General features: G+C 42.0%; 1 protein-coding gene across 1 annotated transcript in view; it reads left to right on the forward strand.

Annotated features, from left to right (window-relative positions):
* The window catches only part of LOC131538397 (uncharacterized), a 33,449-nt gene extending 26,667 nt beyond the window's left edge, over nucleotides 1-6,782 (forward strand). The window contains exon 4 of the mRNA XM_058772265.1: nucleotides 5,262-6,782. Coding sequence (XP_058628248.1) covers nucleotides 5,266-6,120 — 855 coding nt within the window. The 5' untranslated portion in view covers nucleotides 5,262-5,265 and the 3' untranslated portion in view covers nucleotides 6,121-6,782. The remainder of the gene's footprint in view (nucleotides 1-5,261) is intronic.
* Nucleotides 6,783-18,747: the final 11,965 nt, after the last annotated feature.

Here is an 18,747-nt window from a genome sequence, read left to right on the forward strand (position 1 = left end):
GAGTCCTCATTTCGGCTGTGTCGTTCTGTCACGGGATGGTCGAGAGATGAGGCGAGGACTCAAGTGCAGGAGAAAGTGGGTCTTTTAATAATAAAAAGAGAACAAAAACCACCCCGAAGGGGTGCCAAAAGCACCAAAAGTTGGTTAAATGACCATGGTGTTGGTGTGCTTGACTGGCCAGCAAACTCACCAGAACCCCAGAGAGAATCTATGGGGTATTGTCAAGAGGAAAATGAGAAACAAGAGACCAAAAAATGCAGATGAGCTGAAGGCCACTGTCAAAGAAACCCGGGCTTCCATACCACCTCAGCAGTGCCACAAACCGATCACCTCCATGCCACGCCGAATTGAGGCAGTAATTAAAGCAAAAGGAGCCCCTACCAAGTATTGAGTACATATACAGTAAATGAACATACTTTCCAGAAGGCCAACGATTCACTAAAAAAAATTTTTTTTTATTGGTTTTATGAAGTATTCTAATTTGTTGAGATAGTGAATTGGTGGGTTTTTGTTAAATGTGAGCCAAAATCATCACAATTAAAAGAACCAAAGACTTAAACTACTTCAGTCTGTGTGCATTGAATTTATTTAATACACGAGTTTCACCTGTACACATGGGGTACTTTTTATCCCTGTGTGCACCAAACCCATCATGAGTGTTTGCTGCTAAAAAGCTCATTTTTTAGTTTCATCTGAGCATAGAAGCCAGTCCCATTTGAAGTTCCAGTCGTGTCTGATAACTGAATATGCTGGGGTTTGTTTTTGGATGAGCGAGGAGAATTTTTCCCAAACAACATGTGCTGATGTAGGTGCTGTTTGACAATTTTTTTTAAGGTTTTCTGACCCAGAGAATCAACTATTTTCTGCAATTCTCCAGCTGTGGTCCTTGTAGAGTCTTTAGCCGCTCAAACTCTCCTTCTCACCGTGCATTAGGACGATATAGACACACGTCCTCTTCCAGGCAGTTTCATAAAATTTTATGTTGATTGGAAATTCTTAATTATTGCCCTGATGGTGGAAATGGGAATTTTCACTGCTCTAGCTCTTTTCTTAAAGCCACTTCACTAATTTGTGAAGCTCAATTATCTTTTGCTGCACATCAGAAATATATTTTTTGGTTTTTCTCATTGTGATGGATGATTATCCTTAAAAACTACATGACTTCTCACAAGCGAGGTAACAACAAGGTCGCGCTCTCTCATAACTTAGTTATTAACTGCATTAATCTGTTATCAACGGCTCAAGCCTCTGTTACTAGGTTTAAAATGACGTTTTGGAGTTAGCAACAGAGGCGCTGGATGAGATGCGGAAGAAATAATCCTACTCACAATAGCGATTTAAGTAGAAATACTGGACGAATGCCTTGAAATATATCATCTGATCGATGTCTTGAGGTGTGGCAACCGTAGTATAAGTGGAATAATTGACTTCGGTCCGTTGAATTATTAGAAAAATAATGCACGTCGTCAATTATTCCTTACATATATATATATATATATATATATATATATATATATTAGTGCTGTCAATCGATTAAAAAAATAACTAATTAATTGCACATTTTTTCTGAAATTTATCGCGATTAATCCCACCTAACATAAAAGCTTTTTAATATATTTTTATTGCAATAATATCACATTAAATCTTCAAATTTATGTACAAACAACATAAAGACAGTATATTTTTAATATTTGTTTAATGGCATCTTTTTTTATGACTGAAAGCCAGTATCACTGATACCAATACTACTGATGTCTCAATAAAAGTTTTTTCCCCGCCTAATACTTAACCATTGACTATAGCCATTGGACATTACAGTATAATTGAAAGCTATCAATATTACCATTTATTAGATTAAAAAAAAATAAAAAATACTTGTAATGTAAGTGAACTTAAAACAATCTTCACATAAACCCATGATAATAAATGTCATATTTACCTGTGCCCTTCAGCAGGATCTGACATGCATCATATTTTCTCTCAACTCTCTTCACCTTTTCTGACCCACTTCAGCTCTTAAAGTCTCTATTAATGAGCTGACGAGTTGAATCGGGCGTGTTAGATGAGGAGACAGTGATGGCTCCAGGACAGTTTGGAAAACCATTTCAGAGACATGTTCTTAAATGTGACTCATATAATATATTACATGCATGCACAGTTTTAAGGCAGCTTTAATCGCCTTTTTGGTAACTTCATGACTTAACTGACCACAACACTGCATGCACGTAGTTTCATTCATGCTTTGATATGAAATGATACAGGCTATGCGCGCGCTAGCACACGCTGTGAGCGCAGTAAGTTTCTGCGCTTGTTTGACTCGTGCCTGCCGCTGAAGTGAAGTTGAAGCACGTGTCTGAAATGTCTCCTGTTTGATGTGGTCGTAAAGACATCCTGCGACTGAATAAATGCACTCAAGCATTTAAAAGCTTCAGCATCCATTTAAAAACTCTATAGAAACAGCATATAATAACTCAAATCAACTCATCAGTTTACAGGTTGTCGTCTCCCATTGACATTGTGCTCGTTATGTTACGTGTCTTCAATCTGACAACCCACGTGAGTGAAGACAGAAATCCTTACCAATGCACTCGATAGCTTTGCAACAAGCATGTTGCAGTAGTCAGAGAAACTTAAGGAAATAGCAGTCCCAATAACTAGATGAGCCATAAGCAGCAAGCATATTCCGAGAACAATCAGATGGCTAACAACAGATTAAATATTAGCTTCTTGCTGTTGCAAATTTACCAAGTAGCAGTACTTGCAGTACAACCAATAGTTTAAAGAAACAAACATGATAGCAACAAACATGATACTGAGCACTAGATAAGCCCTAAAAGCAAGCAAAATCCCAATACCCTAACCGCTTTAAAGCAAAGACCTTCTGAAATAGCATAGACTGCGGCAGCATGCCCTTTAAGTAGAGAAGCAGCGAAGGGGTGCTCTTCTTTAATCAGCAGCTGAGAAGAGCAGCATGCCCCTTTAATGCAGTACAGCATATGGTCAGTACCCGACGTTTAGGCAACAGCATGTTGCCCTTATCCAGATAATATTTAACATTAATAACCTTTGGTAGCAAAATCTACATACTGCCCGTTAAGTATCAAGCACGTTACAGGTACACTGATTAAAGCAACAGCATATCAAATAGAAATGAAAATAGGATAAGTTTAATGAAACAGAATTCCCAATACTAGATGAGTCTTAAGCAGCAAACCTGTTTCATATCAGACAGCCTTAAACAACACATTAAAAACAAGCCTCGCTGTGGTAGGTTTACTGGGTAATGTTACCAGCGTGACAAAATACAACCAATGAGCCTAAAGCAACAGCATGCCTAGCAAACAAACATGTTACTGCACAACTGCCTTAACAACGAGCAGTATTTGACGATAGCATAATTGCCAACATAGCATAAGACAATGAGAACGATATAAGAACTTAGCTTAGCTTCGTGAAGACATTCAGAGATGAATAAAGGGTTAAATGTTCAGTTTTTACGTGGATGCTTTAACCCTCCTGATATCTTTGCTTCTACCAGTGGGGAAAGCAGATCTCGTGTAAAAGTGTTGTTGATGCAGTCACATTAGCACAACTTCAGCGATGCATTGCAGGCAAAGAGTCTGTCAATGATATATCGTTATGAGAAGCAGTGCTTGGTCAGGTCACTTCCGAGTCTATCAGTTATATCAATCAGAGCGAATTCGCGTTCAAGTTCACAAACTTGTTGAATCTGGTGAGAACTCCGTTAGAAACGAACCCCTGAAAATCCTGATTGAAAGCTTTCCCATAGAGATGGAATCCGCCGTCTGATTTGCTCCTGAGCAAGCGGAAAAAGCTGCTGATTGATACGGAAGAGAGCTTATATAGGAATGCCGCGATAGGTGTTGTATTCCTATAGGTAGATACGATCAGCTGAGAATCAGCTGATGCAAGCTTGACTCACGTGACCTGCCAGGACGCTAACGCTTCATTAATAGTAATAATAACAGTCTGCTACCTTCCATCTCCTAAAGATCTTTCTAGGTGAGCTTACACTGCTCCAGGTCTTCCCGGTTAGTCCACTGTCCCTGTTTGGACTGCGAGACTGTCTTTGTGCATCTCTCTGCCTCCTATTGCTGCTGGACCTCGGCTACTATGAGCTTTCTTCTCTGGGTGGATGTTGCCTTGTGCCATGTGGGTCGGCTTGTCCCAACTCCAAAACCCACAGAAGATATATAGATGTATATTTTATTAAGATCATTTAAATTTTTGATCGCTATCAGGATGTGAAGAGACTTTAAACCAGTTTAACAAAAAAAATTTCTGGAAAAGATAATACACCCAAGTTTGTAAATTCCTTAAGCACATCTGCTTATGACTGTATGTTTTTAGGGTTATTTAATTAATTGATTAAACAGCGACGATATTAATATTTGGTACTTACTTCATCTGGATAGATCCAGTCAAAGCTAACTGACTGCGCTTAAGTTACAGCATAACAAAACGCTTCAGACGAATGAAATGAGTGAGAGTTATCTGAGTGAGTGAGAGGAGATGTGGCTATGTAGGACTGTGTGTGTGTGTGTGTGTGTGTGTGTGTGAGAACTCGCTGTCAGAGAAGACAGAGAGAGAAAGCACAGCTGGTGTCGGTGTACCGTGTATTAATACTGTGGAAGGGCGCTAATAAATCATTTTAAATATTTCAGTATAGATATGTATCGAAAAATCAATATTTCTGACAACACTATTAAGATGCTGGGCTATTCTGGAGCTGACAGACAAAAATAATAATCTTTTGTGTAGCATGAACGTTCAGCTTTTTGCTCGAAAACAATCCAAACTCAGTTAATAAGACAGAGTGATCATCAAAGCACCTACCAGCAGCGAGATACAGAGACTCTGCTGTGATTACATGACTCCGCCCCTTAATATAGTGAACGCGACCGCAAGCAGTGCAACAACCAATGACGATTTTCCCAATTTATGAAAGATTTTATTGAACATTATTTAAACTCCGTTACACACATATATATATATAGCACATTATATTCCGTTTGCACATAACTGTACATCTGTAAATAGCATATCTGTGTTATGCCATGTCTTAGTATTGTATTGTATTTTACTATTGTGTGATATTCCATTTTATGGGGGGGATTGTAATTTTTTAAATCTAGTAAAAATGAAAATATTTAATAAAATATTTTAATATTCTTTTGACAGCTGGATACCACTGATAGACTAAATCATCCTAACGGTACCTTCACTTGTTTTATTCACAGGAAAATGCTACAAGAGATTGAACAGGAGAAGCAGAAGTTAAAAAAGATTAAAAAGGAGAAGCAGACATCACAAAAGACTGAAGAGGAGGAAAGCAGCGAGAGCAAGGATCCTCCTGCAGTGAATGTGGGGTTGCTCAATGTTCATTCAATCAAAGATAAGAAGGACAAAAGACTCAAGATCAAAAATCTCATAACAGAACATAACCTGGATGTCTTTCTCCTAACAGAGACATGGTTAGATAATGCCACTGCAGATGAAGCCCTTCGTGAAACTGTGCCAGCAAACTTCTCATTCGATCAACAGTCCAGGGAAGGTAGAGGGGGAGGTGTTGCCATTCTGTTTTCACGGGCGTTAGAGATTCCTAGCTTAAGTCGAAACATCGTGTCCCTTTCTAAACTGTTCAATTTCCATCTAAACTTTAATTCTGACTTTATAACAACCTTTGAATATGTGGCCACAGCTCTGAGACATGATGAGTGGGACGAAGATGTTCTGTTCATAAATGTGTATCGCCCACCGATACAAACCAAACAGCAGTTCGATGATTTCGCTGATCAGTTTCAAATGCTCTTGAAAATGGCTTCCACAGACTACAACAGTATCGTTGTGGCTGGTGATTTTAATGTCCATGTCGAGGAAACCAATAATCTAAAAGTATTTATGTTTGAAACGGTCAGTATTTTGTGTGGCTTTGATCAGCATGTACAGAAGCCAACACATGAAAAAGGGGGCATCCTGGATCTGGTTTTCAGGCGAAATGTTGAAGTCTCTAGAGTCCACGTCCGTGATGATGGGATTTCAGATCATTCCACCATATATTTTAGCATTAGGCCAGCGTCAAAAGATGCAAAACCTTAAGCAAATAATCATGTAAATATGTGCAGTCGAGTCATATTTAATTATATAGCGCTTTTCACAATACACATTATTTAAAAGCAGCTTTAAACAAAATAATAAATATAAATACATGAAAATTATATAATAATAATAATGTTTTAATGCTTTACATTGCGAGATTATATCTCATAAAGTGATCATATTTAATAAGCAGTAATTATATGGTGATGTTGCGCAATATAAATACAATGGTAACGCTTTAGATTACAACCCGCAAAGAACTGCGTAAGTATACTGAATTTACACTATACGTTTTTGTAATTATAGTGTATCTCTGTGTAGGTATAGTGGAATAATGTGTGACGTTTGGGGAATAAAGGGGTAACAACCTGTGAAATTACAAATCATTTAGCCCTGGGGTCAAAAGAACAGTCTGTAGAGCTCAGAGACAGGTTTGCGTCTGGAGAAGAGTTCTGCTTCATTGAAGGGTCACAGAAGCATGTAGTCTCTGTTAACCTTAATGGAAGACGTTTGAAACAACCAGGACTCTAGAGCTGGACTCCTGGACAAACGGACCAACTGATGGAGAAGGGCTTTGGTTAGACCTGATGGTCACTCTAGTTGATCTCTGTGATCATATGTGCAGATGGGGCTTATTTAACTTTTTAAATAAATGTACAAAGTTGTGACAATTCTGATTTTGCTTTGTCATTATGGTGTATGGAGTGTAGATTGATCTGGAGAAAAAAAAAGTAATTTAAAGCAGTTTAACATAAGACTGCAACATAACAAAATGTGAAAAAAGGGGTTTGAATACTTTCACAAGGCACTGTATATATATAAATTATATGTATATATATACACACACACACACACACACATACAGCCAATTTGTAGACTAAAACATGTGTTAACTGCTGTACATGTAAGTGTTATCCGCTCAGCAGCTGAGTTTGGAAACCACACGCATGTGGATGTGTATGTACAGACATAACTAGAAATATGGAAAATGAAGGATTACTCTGTTATCTTGATCAGCAGAAGATCGATCAAATCCTGTCAGTAACTGAACAGCGCTGCTAAACAACAGGTTTGATTGACAGCACGAGGTCACAGGTCACAGAGGGGATGGGAATTAATAGCCTCCGCAATGGTCCTATAATATCTTTAACTAACACTTGTGTTCACTTCTTCAGAGCCACTATAATGTTCTCCCCTCACAGCAAAACACAAGTGCACTTCACTTTAGACTGAAGGACAGTGGTGTTGTTTGGCAGGTCCTCAGAAAGTGCTCAGCCTCCAGGAGAGACAGATTTTCAACAAAAGCAAGAGCACATGATGGACTACCAGAGGAAGAACTGAGATCGATCACCCTGAATAAGCCAAGTCACCTTTATTTATATAGCGCTTTTAACAATACAGATTGTGTCAAAGCACTTAACAGTATCAAATTGGAGGATAGAGTGTCAGTAATGTATAATGATAAGATTAAACACTCAATTTTCAGTTAAAGGCATCTCATTATTGAATACAGAGATGTCATTGTCTAGCTCAGTTTAGTTTAAATAGTAGTTTGGTTTATTACAACAAACTCAAAAGTGTCTTTTCTATACTAATGACAAAATCAGTTATTTTTAGAGCAGTGGTCTCATATGAGGGGGGAAGGTGACCCATCTCTCGAATCATTTTATGCTGTACACAATTCCACAAGAACACATAACCACAGCCCAGCCTCCTGGAACAAGCATCTCTGTCAGACAGACTAATAGAAGTATAAGACAAACACCACAAAACAAGCATTTTCTTCTCACCTGAGGCGCACCAAGTCTTTTCAAATACTTTGTCGTAAGTCTGTCTAGATTTCATCTCAGGTGAAAGTCTCTCTAGGAGTTAACTTTTTGAGCTAATGGAGTCAACACCGCACTCCTTGAACAGTTTCCTTATCACTGATACCTAAAAAAAATGAGAAATGAAATCAATTTGACCTTTTTCTTATAAAGCTCATTTTTAAGCCTATCTTCAGAGAGTTATTTCAGCTCAGCTTCTTAGGGTGGGTGGGTGTTCTGGAACTCTGTGTTGAGGCACTGAATGGACTCGTGTGTATTTCTTCCAATCCACGGCGCCCACAGCTGGACAGTCGAGGGATTGTCGCTCTGTTCTTAAATAAAAATATGTAAATAGCATACAGCATACCACATGTCAAGAAGAGACACATAAAAGCCACGACCAATCACTGGCAGTGACAGTTTCTTCCAAAAGTCTTCCATATTCACATTCCCATTGAAATCCTGTGGTGGTGGTTTGATGTCACTCACTAACATACAGAAAGTCAAAATATGAATAAGATGACCTATATAATAGAAAACAGTAGATATACGCCTGCTGTGGCTAAATATGCACAAGCAGTGTCAAATCACCCGGAAAATATTTGCCCAAAGCACAGAATATCAGTACGGTCCGTGCCAACATAGTTACATCCATGATGATCCCCGCATGTCAAGCAAGAGTACTGGTGCTCGTGTCTCGTGAGTGTCTCAGTATGAAGCACAGGTTTGCTGGAGGAAAGTGTTTCTCTATGTGAGCTCCAGACACTGAACCACTCTCTCAACAGCGCTGTGGGCCTGTGATTAAAGAGAACACAGATAATAACCGCTGTTCACTTCTTAAAATCCTGCAAAGCACTACTAGAGGTAATGGTAAATGATTTGATAAGATGACCTGACCTGTAGCATGTGTTGAATATGTAGGCGTAGAGGGAGGTCAAGAATGACATATTTACTACAATCCGATTGCAAATCTGGTGTCATTTGTATGTATTTTATAGATCCTGTTAGAACCAGAACTACGTGCCATGGGTAACTCTTGTATTTGTAAGAACATTGATCTTTGATGTGATCAGAAGGGGGTCTGATCTCTGGCAGAACATCTGATCAGGAATGAGGCAGGTTGGGTATGTGCTTGATAATGAAGGCAGACGCAGCTGCTCAGGAAGAGCTGCAGGGATGGTCTTGTTGCTCATCATGTACTGAATCATAGATTCAAGCTCTTTTGTCGGGGGGTACAGTAGGCCTACGTCATATAATAGAAAAAACTGTTCTGGCCAATCAGAAGAAAGGCTCATGAATATTAATTAGTTTTTACCAGAGCTCATGAGAGAAGAGCTATAAAAATATATTGAGATGATTTTTAGTACTTATACCGCGAATATATATTCTTAAGGACATCAAAACCTAAAATAAAACTCCAGAAAGGTGTACAATATGGGACCTTTAAGCTTTGGCAAAGCAAGAAAGCAAACTCATACGAAGAAAATTTGTCAGCTGAAGAGTCACCAGCTTGCTCACCTCAGCCGTTGAAGTTCCCGCCACTGAAGAGACCAAACATCTGTTGTCCTGATGTCACTAAAGGGGACGGCCTTTTCTTAAAGGGGCGGAGTCCCCAATACAACAGGGTGGACAACCATTCAAGGGACATGGACAAACTCTTCTTTTAATTAAATGAAAATATTGTTTTTTATTACCAAATGATCAATACACTCAAATTGAGTAATCTCTTATTTAACAAAATATTAATAGAGAGCCAAATTTAAAAATGTTATGATTTGACTGTATTCTACTCTCATTCAAATTTAACGAGCAGTGCATGGGACAAAGCAAAATAACACGCATCCTCTTACACAAAACTAAACAAAATATAGAAAATGTATCTAAAGATCTAAGTAATGCTTTTGTTATGAATATAAAAACTTAGCCTAATATAACACACCCTTTCATAGTCATTTTTATGTTAAGTTATCATGGCAAATGAGTTATATACAGGACACCAAAAGGCACCCTACAGTGATACTGACCCATAATACAAAGTATAGTGTTATAAACGCACATACATTTAAAAAAATGAAAATATAGAAAAACTATGAAGGATTTCCGATGTTGATGTGCGAGACCTGTTCTAGCGTTAGCTATGTTATCGCTATCTAGCCTACCTGTAATGTTTATCGACACGGGCATTTCTGTCGTGTCTCTTTTAAAACCTTGAGATTTTTTCCACTTGAACCGCAGAACTTTGAAACCTTGTCATATTTTATTCCACAGAAAGGGCAATATTTATATTGAGCTACTTTAAAAACATCTCTGAACTTTCTACCGCTAGCCTGCTGAACTTCCTGTATACCTTGATTGACAGATGTCTCGTCCAATCAGCGGTGAGTAATCCATTCTCAAACTATACCTACCTCTTCAGCTTTGTCTGATTTGTCGTTGTGTTTTCAGAGAGTTATTTTGTTTTCAGATTTGTCATTGTGTTATCTGAATTATTATCTTGTTTTTAGATTTGCATTTGCAATTTGTAATTTTGTTTTCAGAATTGTGATTTGTTTTGCACTTCTGAGTTCGGAAGACAGCGTTCACATCATCCAAACGTACCAAACTCTAACAGGTCGTTCTCTCAATAAAGATGAATTAAATAATGCAGTGCAGTGTTCATAATTGCATTCAGTTTACGTCCTTTTATTTAGAATTCTTCATTTACATCGTGCCATTTCACATCAAGACAGAAATTTTGATTCGGATATATCAATATATGGAATGGAGTGATGCCTCTATACAAACTAGAGTTACTTGATGATTAAAACTATAGCAAAAAGGAGATGGTCAAGCACGGCTACAAGTGTTCATTATGTACATGACAAAAGAATAAATATAATGAATGCATGAAGGATGCAAACAGAACAAATGAACATGGCTGAATCACTGCTCATCTGGCCACATTTAAACAGCCTCATCAAAAAAACATCCTACATTTGAGCAGAAAATCAAATCTGGGCCACATTCAGCTACGGAGTGAAAGAAGCCTTAATTTCAAACAAATCCGTATTTTCTTGTGCCATTTCAGATTGCTAGGCCACTTGAAACGCTTTCCACACGCTGAGCACAAATACGGTTTCGTATAAGCATGAGTTTTCATATGTATCTGTATGTGTGATGGCAAAATAAAGCCTTTATTACACTGATCACATGGGTATGGCCTTTGTCCAGAGTGAAAGCGCAGATGATTGTTGAAGTTGCTCTTTCCGCACTCTTGACATATAAAGCGGTTCTCTTTGGAGTGAATCCTTGTGTGTCTGTTAAGGGTTTGTTTACGTCTGAAACTCTTTCCACACTGATCGCAGGTGAACGGCTTCTCTCCGGTGTGCTTGTGCATGTGATACTTAAGGCTGACTTTGTTTGTGAAGACCTTCCCGCACTCTTTGCAGGTGAAAGGGCTCTTGCCAGTGTGACTGATCATGTGGGAGTCGAGAGCTCTTTTATATGTGAAGCTCTCTCCGCACTGATCACATTTGTACGGCTTCTCTCCAGTGTGAGTGCGAGTGTGATTCATGAGGTTCCGTTCTGTTTTAAAGCTCTTTTCACACTGCTGGCATGCGAAAGGCTTCTCCACACTGTGAACTGTCATGTGCCGTTTAAGGTTTCTATTTTGAGCGAAACTCTTTCCACACTGAGAGCAGGTGAAATGGCCGCTAGTCTTCTGAGCTTTTTTTCGTATCTTTTCAGTCTGTGAGCTCCTCAAAGATTTTTCTAATAATTACTAAACCCCAATGCCCCAGGAAAAGTAATATTTTAGTTATGTTTTTGTTACCAACTAATTGAGATTTAACAGCTATTAAGTATCTTCACTTAATAATTGAACAAGTCATCCAACCCCTACCTTGATCCACATGTGACAAGGAATGTGCCCTTCATTATATGGTGCGTAGACATGGTGAATAATCAAAGGACACACGCAAAAAAATTAATCAAGAGTGGCTTGTATTAGTAATAACTGAAATCAGACAGATGAAATATAATTTGACATATAATACAATTTGTGAAAATGTAAAATCATACACTGAAGGTAGTATCAACAAGGAAATTAAATATATTTTAATATTAAAATACAGAACATGAGACTATGTTTCCCCTGGCTCTTCCGTGTGCCCTTCCGTCAATGTCCCTGGCACGTGATGGTTGCTTTAAGTAAACTCACGGTATGCTCAGCGTAGTACTTGGATCACAACAACATGAATAATTCAAATAAAACGAAGGGGTGATGTCACATTGACACTGCCTGTCGTAACAGCTTGTAATCCTTTTTATGAATATTAATGTGCTGATGCACATCTTCGTTTTATTTTAATTATTCATAAGATTGTGAATGAGCACTTACCTAATGATTACGCTGAGCCTACCTCATCTGGCGCATCTACCATTTAGGTATGCGTTAACATGTAATTGCGTGTTAATGCGTAGTTTATGCGTTAACATGTAAATCGCGTGTTAACGCATAAATACGTGTTAGCGCGTTAGTACCACACGTTTTGGCCCCAACGGCCTTCCATATCTCCCTACTTGTCAGCTGAGTGAGTTGACACCATGTTACCATGGTAACCTCCTCCGCTCCAGTTTAAATGCGATTTGAACGCACAAGCTCATTGGCCGTCTACACGAACGCGGTTATTTTCAAAACAGCAGCTTTTTCTATGCGGTTTGGCCGTTCGTCCTCACGCAAACGCTGCACCAGGTCACTGAAACCGAACATTTTGAAAACTCCTGCCAGGGTGAAGATTTTCATAAACTCCGGTTGCAGTGTTGTCCTGTAGTAGACAGCAAAACCAGAGGCTTTTTGGCTTGTGACGTCGGAACCTGCGCTATTATCTCCGCCTATGAACGCGTTGGAGCACATTCCCTCGCGTTTTGCATTGCACTCTGCCGAAATTGGTTGCAGTTGGTCTATAATCTAAAATAAACCAGTTAAACTAGATGGCTGTCACGAATCTGGTCTGCACTTCCGTTCATTCACCACCAGAGGTCACTCGCTCACCACATGGACTTTCACACCACACATCACAATGGACTTCATTTCCCATCATTCATTGCACTAATTGCACACACAGCTGTAGGCACTACTCACACGCACACCTGATCCCACGCACACACCAATCACACACTCTATTTTAACCCTGGACTTTGTTTCCCACACTGCCGAGTATTGTATGCGTTTACCGCTCCCCTAGCCGTAGCTACTCTACAGAGCCCTTGTCAGTATCCTAGTCTTGCTTTACCTGTTCACCTGTGTTTATTTCTACCTGTGTTTCTTGGATTAACCCTTTCTGTGCCATTCCGTGTTTCTTTTCAGTTCCTGTATTGTTCTGCGTTTTTCACTCCCCTAGTGTTAGCTGCGATACGGAACTTTTGTTGTTTTCTGGTCTGTGTTCCTAGTGTTTACCCCTGTCTCCCTGTTCGGACTCTGATTATTTCCCTTGCCTGGATTATAGCTCATGTCCCTGGATTATCTCTCTGCCTAGCCCCTTTGGATACTGTTCGCTGTCGACCGACCTTTGCTTGCCCTAGGATTACTCTTTGTCTTGTCCCTGCCATACCTGTTTGCCATTGCTCGACCCTGCCTGTATTTATGACCATGCCTGTAAATAAAAGCTTGCATTTGGATCCGCATGTCTCATGTCTCGTCAGCCCCGTTACAGAATACTCGGCCGCAACTCGACAGACCGAGAGAACATTGCAGGGCGCCACCACCATACAAGGGACTGAGGCGAGCCCCGCCGCTTCTGGAGAACTGCCACCTCGGGCAGTTCTGCGGTGGTGTACGCAGCCCAAACGCAACACAAAGCGATTCCCATCAGGGGAAGTGCCTCGGACAGGGGAATATGCATAAGAACAGGAGGGTTAGAGTGAGTTGGTTTGGGGATACCAGCCGTGCGTGCAGACACCAGCGGTACATCCCTCAAACTAGACATCAAATTGGGATAGTGGAAGACTGACCTTGATGATCTGGGTGTGTCAGCCCGGACGTGACATGACTCTGGAAGGTCAGCGGAGATGTGACCCGACTCTGGAAGGTCAGCCGTGACGGGCTGTGACTCTGGAAGATCAACAGAGACGTGACTTGTCTCATGACCTGACTCTGGATGACTAACTGTAATGTGACGAGACTCTAGGAGATCAGCTGAGACGTGATTTGACTTGTGACGATGAGCTGAGACGTGAAGTGACTCTGGACGAGCAGCTGTGACGTGAAGTGACCCTGGACGAGCAGCCGTGACGTGCTGCTGTGACTCTGGACGAGCAGCCGTGATGTGACTTGACTTTAGGAGATCAGCTGTGACGTGCTGCTGTGACTCTGGATGAGCAGCTGTGATGTGACTTGACTTTAGGAGATCCGCTGTGACGTGAAGTGACTCTGGACGGTCAGCTGAGACGTGCTGTGACTCTGGACGAGCAGCGGAGACGTGCTGCTGTGACTCTGGACGAGCAGCGGAGACGTGCTGCTGTGACTCTGGACGAGCAGCGGAGACGTGCTGCTGTGACTCTGGACGAGCAGCGGAGACGTGCTGCTGTGACTCTGGACGAGCAGCGGAGACGTGCTGTGACTCTGGGCGAGCAGCGGAGACGTGCTGCTGTGACTCTGGGAGATCAGTTGAGACGTGAAGTGACTCTGGGAGATCAGTTGAGACGTGACTCGATTGATGACGAACAACTGTGACTTGGCTTGACTCTCTGACATCAACTGTGACTTGACTTGGTTCTTTAAGATCAACTGTGAATTGACTGGGTTCTTTAACAGCAACTGTGACTTGACTTAGCTCATGAAGATCAGCTTTAACTTGGCTTGACTCGTGAAGATTAGCTTTGACTTGACCGGGTGTTGTTGTGGCCGCCATTTTGTGAGCGTGCTCTGGTGCATCCGCCATTACCGTCGTAGACGCGGTGTCGCGTTCCTCTTCCGCGACACCCACAGTAAATGAAGATCCAACACATAACAGAGCATAGTCTAAAAACTGACTCAGTGAGGAACGTGGACCCTCACAAATAAGCTTTGATTTTAGTGGCTGATTAATGCCGTCACAGAAAAAATCAATCAAGACATCATCTGGAAAATCAGAATAATTAGCAATGTCTAGATATTCTTGGGTAAAGTCCTCAAGTGACCGTATACCCTGCTTGAGGGCTAATAATCGTCTTGAAGTGTACATACCAGGCCAGTATTGTTCATGAAAGCCGCTGGATCCTTGTTTGGCCGAGTATTCTGTAACGGGGCTGACGAGACGTGAGACATGCGGATCCAAATGCAAGCTTTTATTTACAGGCATGGTCATAAATACAGGCAGGGTCGAGCAATGGCAAACAGGTATGGCAGGGACAAGACAAAGAGTAATCCTAGGGCAAGCAAAGGTCGGTCGACAGTGAACAGTATCCAAAGGGCCTAGGCAGAGAGATAATCCAGGGACATGAGCTATAATCCAGGCAAGGGAAATAATCAGAGTCCGAACAGGGAGACAGGGGTAAACACTAGGAACACAGACTAGAAAACAACAAAAGTTCCGTATCGCAGCTAACACTAGGGGAGTGAAAAACGCAGAACAATACAGGAACTGAAAAGAAACACGGAATGGCACAGAAAGGGTTAATCCAAGAAACACAGGTAGAAATAAACACAGGTGAACAGGTAGAGCAAGACTAGGATACTGACAAGGGCTCTGTAGAGTAGCTACGGCTAGGGGAGCGGTAAACGCATACAATACTGTGTGGGAAACAAAGTCCAGGGTTAAAATAGAGTGTGTGATTGGTGTGTGCGTGGGATCAGGTGTGCGTGTGATTAGTGCCTACAGCTGTGTGTGCAATTAGTGCAATGAATGATGGGAAATGAAGTCCATTGTGATGTGTGGTGTGAAAGTCCATGTGGTGAGCGAGTGACCTCTGGTGGTGAATGAATGGAAGTGCAGACCAGATTCGTGACAATGGCATACAAGATGGCGCCGCAGATGGCAGCCATGGTTTGTCGCTGCTTGGTACTTGTTCTTTTTTTGTTTGTTTGTCCTGTCTTAAGCAACTTTTTCCCGATCAGCTTTACTAAAAACGAACTCCTGGACATCAGAAATGGCACACCAAATAACTTTCTGCCTACATTTGAGCATTCAGACCTTTTACTGGACATTTTAATCGGAGGAGCTGCGTTCCTATACAAGCGCTCCAGGCGACGCAAGCGAGGGAAGCGCGCCGGCGCGCTCGTGAAACTCCGACAGCGCGGGTTTAGGACTCCGCTGCCGAGCATTCATCTGGTTAATCTCTGCTCCCTGGCAAATAAATCAAACGAACTACGACTCCTCACCCGCACAAACAAGGACTTTTTAAACTCCGCTGCGCTTTGCTTCACGGAAACCTGGCTGAAAGGAGCCATCCAGCGCGCTTCATCTAACGGGCTTCCAGCTGTTCAGAGCAGAGTCCTCGGGGAAAACGAGAGGCGGTGGATTATGTTTTTATATCAATGAAGGCTGGTGTACAGATGTGACAGTTTTAAAGATGATGTGCTGCCCAAATTTGGAAGCTCTCATTATTAACTGCAAGCCTTTTTATTCACCGCGGGAGTTTTCCTTGTTTATTCTGGTGAGTGTGCACATTGCTCCTGACACGCGCGTGAGCGCGGCGCTAGACCTGCTGGCCAATCAAATCACACACACAGAGCAGCATTATCCGGACTTTTTCATTATCATTCTCGGTGATTTTAATAAAGCTAATCTCACCCGTGAACTGCCTAAATATAGACAGCACATCACATGCCCCACCAGAGACAGAAATATACTGGACCACTGCTACACTGTCTTAAAGGATGCATATCACTCTGTCCCCCGTGCAGCGCTGGGACTCTCTGATCACTGTTTGGTTCATCTTCTACCAGCCTACAGGCAGAAACTCAAAGCTGCTAAGCCTGTAGTAAAAACTGTAAAGAGATGGACTTCTGAAGCAGAGCAGGATTTACCGGCCTGCTTCGAACTTACTGATTGGAGTGTTTTTGAGGCTGCAGCTACTGATCTGGACGAGCTTACTGACACCGTGACGTCCTACATCAGTTTCTGTGAGGACATGTGTGTACCCACCAGGACTTATTTAACATTTAACAATGACAAACCTTGGTTCAGTGCAAAACTCAAACAGCTTCGCCAGGCCAAAGAGGACACCTACAGGAGTGGGGACAAAGCCTTGTACAAACAGGCCAAATACACACTGAATAGGGAGATAAGAGTGGCAAAATTAAACTACTCTGGAAAGCTAAAAAAACAGCTTTCAAGCAATGACTCTACATCAGTGTGGAAAGGCCTGAAAGCCATCACCAGCTACAAGACCCCATCCACAAGACCCCATCCCCCAGCACTGAGGCCAATCAACAACTGGCTGAAGACCTGAACGAGTTCTACTGCAGGTTTGAAAAGACTGGTCTGACACCCCACACCCGCTCCGACCGTCTCTCAGCACAGCCATCCACACCCTCACCCTCCCTCCCCCCTACTGTTTCTCAGCCTGTACTCAAGATCTGTGAAGATGATGTATGAAATGATGCTGGTCTTCAGAAAGCAGAAGATAAGGAAAGCCAAAGGCCCAGACGGTGTCTCTCCAGCCTGCCTCAAAGCCTGTGCTGTCCAGCTATCATCCATCTTCACATTGATCTTCAACAGATCTCTAGAGCTGTGTGAAGTCCCCTCCTGCTTCAAATGTTCCACCGTCATCCCTGTACCCAAGAAACCAAAAATCACAGGACTTAATGACTACAGACCTGTTGCTTTAACGTCTGTGGTCATGAAGTCATTTGAGAGACTGGTGTTGGCCCACCTGAAGGACATTACTGGACCCTTGCTGGACCCACTACAGTTTGCTTACCGAGCAAACAGATCTGTGGATGATGCAGTTAATATGGGACTGCACTACATCCTGCAACATCTGGACAAACCAGGGACTTATGCAAGGATCTTGTTTGTGGACTTCAGCTCCGCTTTCAACACCATCATCCCGGACACCCTTCAGAACAAACTGACTCAGCTCTCTGTACCCACCTCCGTCTGTCAGTGGATCACCAGCTTCCTGACAGACAGGCAGCAGCTAGTGAGGCTGGGAAAACTCACATCCAGCACCCGCACCATCAGCACTGGTGCCCCTCAGGGCTGCGTTCTCTCCCCACTGCTCTTCTCTCTCTACACAAATGACTGCACCTCTAAAGATCCCTCTGTCAAACTCCTGAAGTTTGCAGATGACACTACAGTCATCGGCCTCATCCAGGACGGTGACAAGTCTGCTTACAGACAAGAGGTTAAAGAGCTGGCTGTCTGGTGCAGTCACAACAACCTGGAGCTGAACACGCTCAAAACTGTGGAGATGATAGTGGACTTCAGGAGAAACCCCCCTCCTCTCCCCCCACTCACCATCATGAACAGCACTGTGACTGCAGTGGAGTCATTCAGGTTCCTGGGCACCACCATCTCTCAGGACCTGAAGTGGGACAATCACATTGACTCCATCGTGAAAAAGGCCCAGCAGAGGCTGTACTTCCTTCGTCAGCTGAAAAAGTTCAACCTGCCACAGGAGCTGCTGAAACAGTTTTACTCAGCTGTTATTGAGTCGGTTCTGTGCTCCTCTATATCTGTCTGGTTTGGGTCAGCCAGCAAATCAGATTTAAAAAGACTTCAACGGACTGTTAGGGCAGCAGAAAAGATCATTGGTGTGCACCTGCCCAGCCTTCAGGGCTTGTATAACTCCAGAGTGAAGAAACGGGCAGGTAACATCATCAAAGACCCCTCTCACCCCGGACACAACCTGTTTGCAC

This window comes from Onychostoma macrolepis, chromosome 04, assembly GCF_012432095.1.
Source record: "Onychostoma macrolepis isolate SWU-2019 chromosome 04, ASM1243209v1, whole genome shotgun sequence".
Taxonomy (NCBI): domain Eukaryota; kingdom Metazoa; phylum Chordata; class Actinopteri; order Cypriniformes; family Cyprinidae; genus Onychostoma; species Onychostoma macrolepis.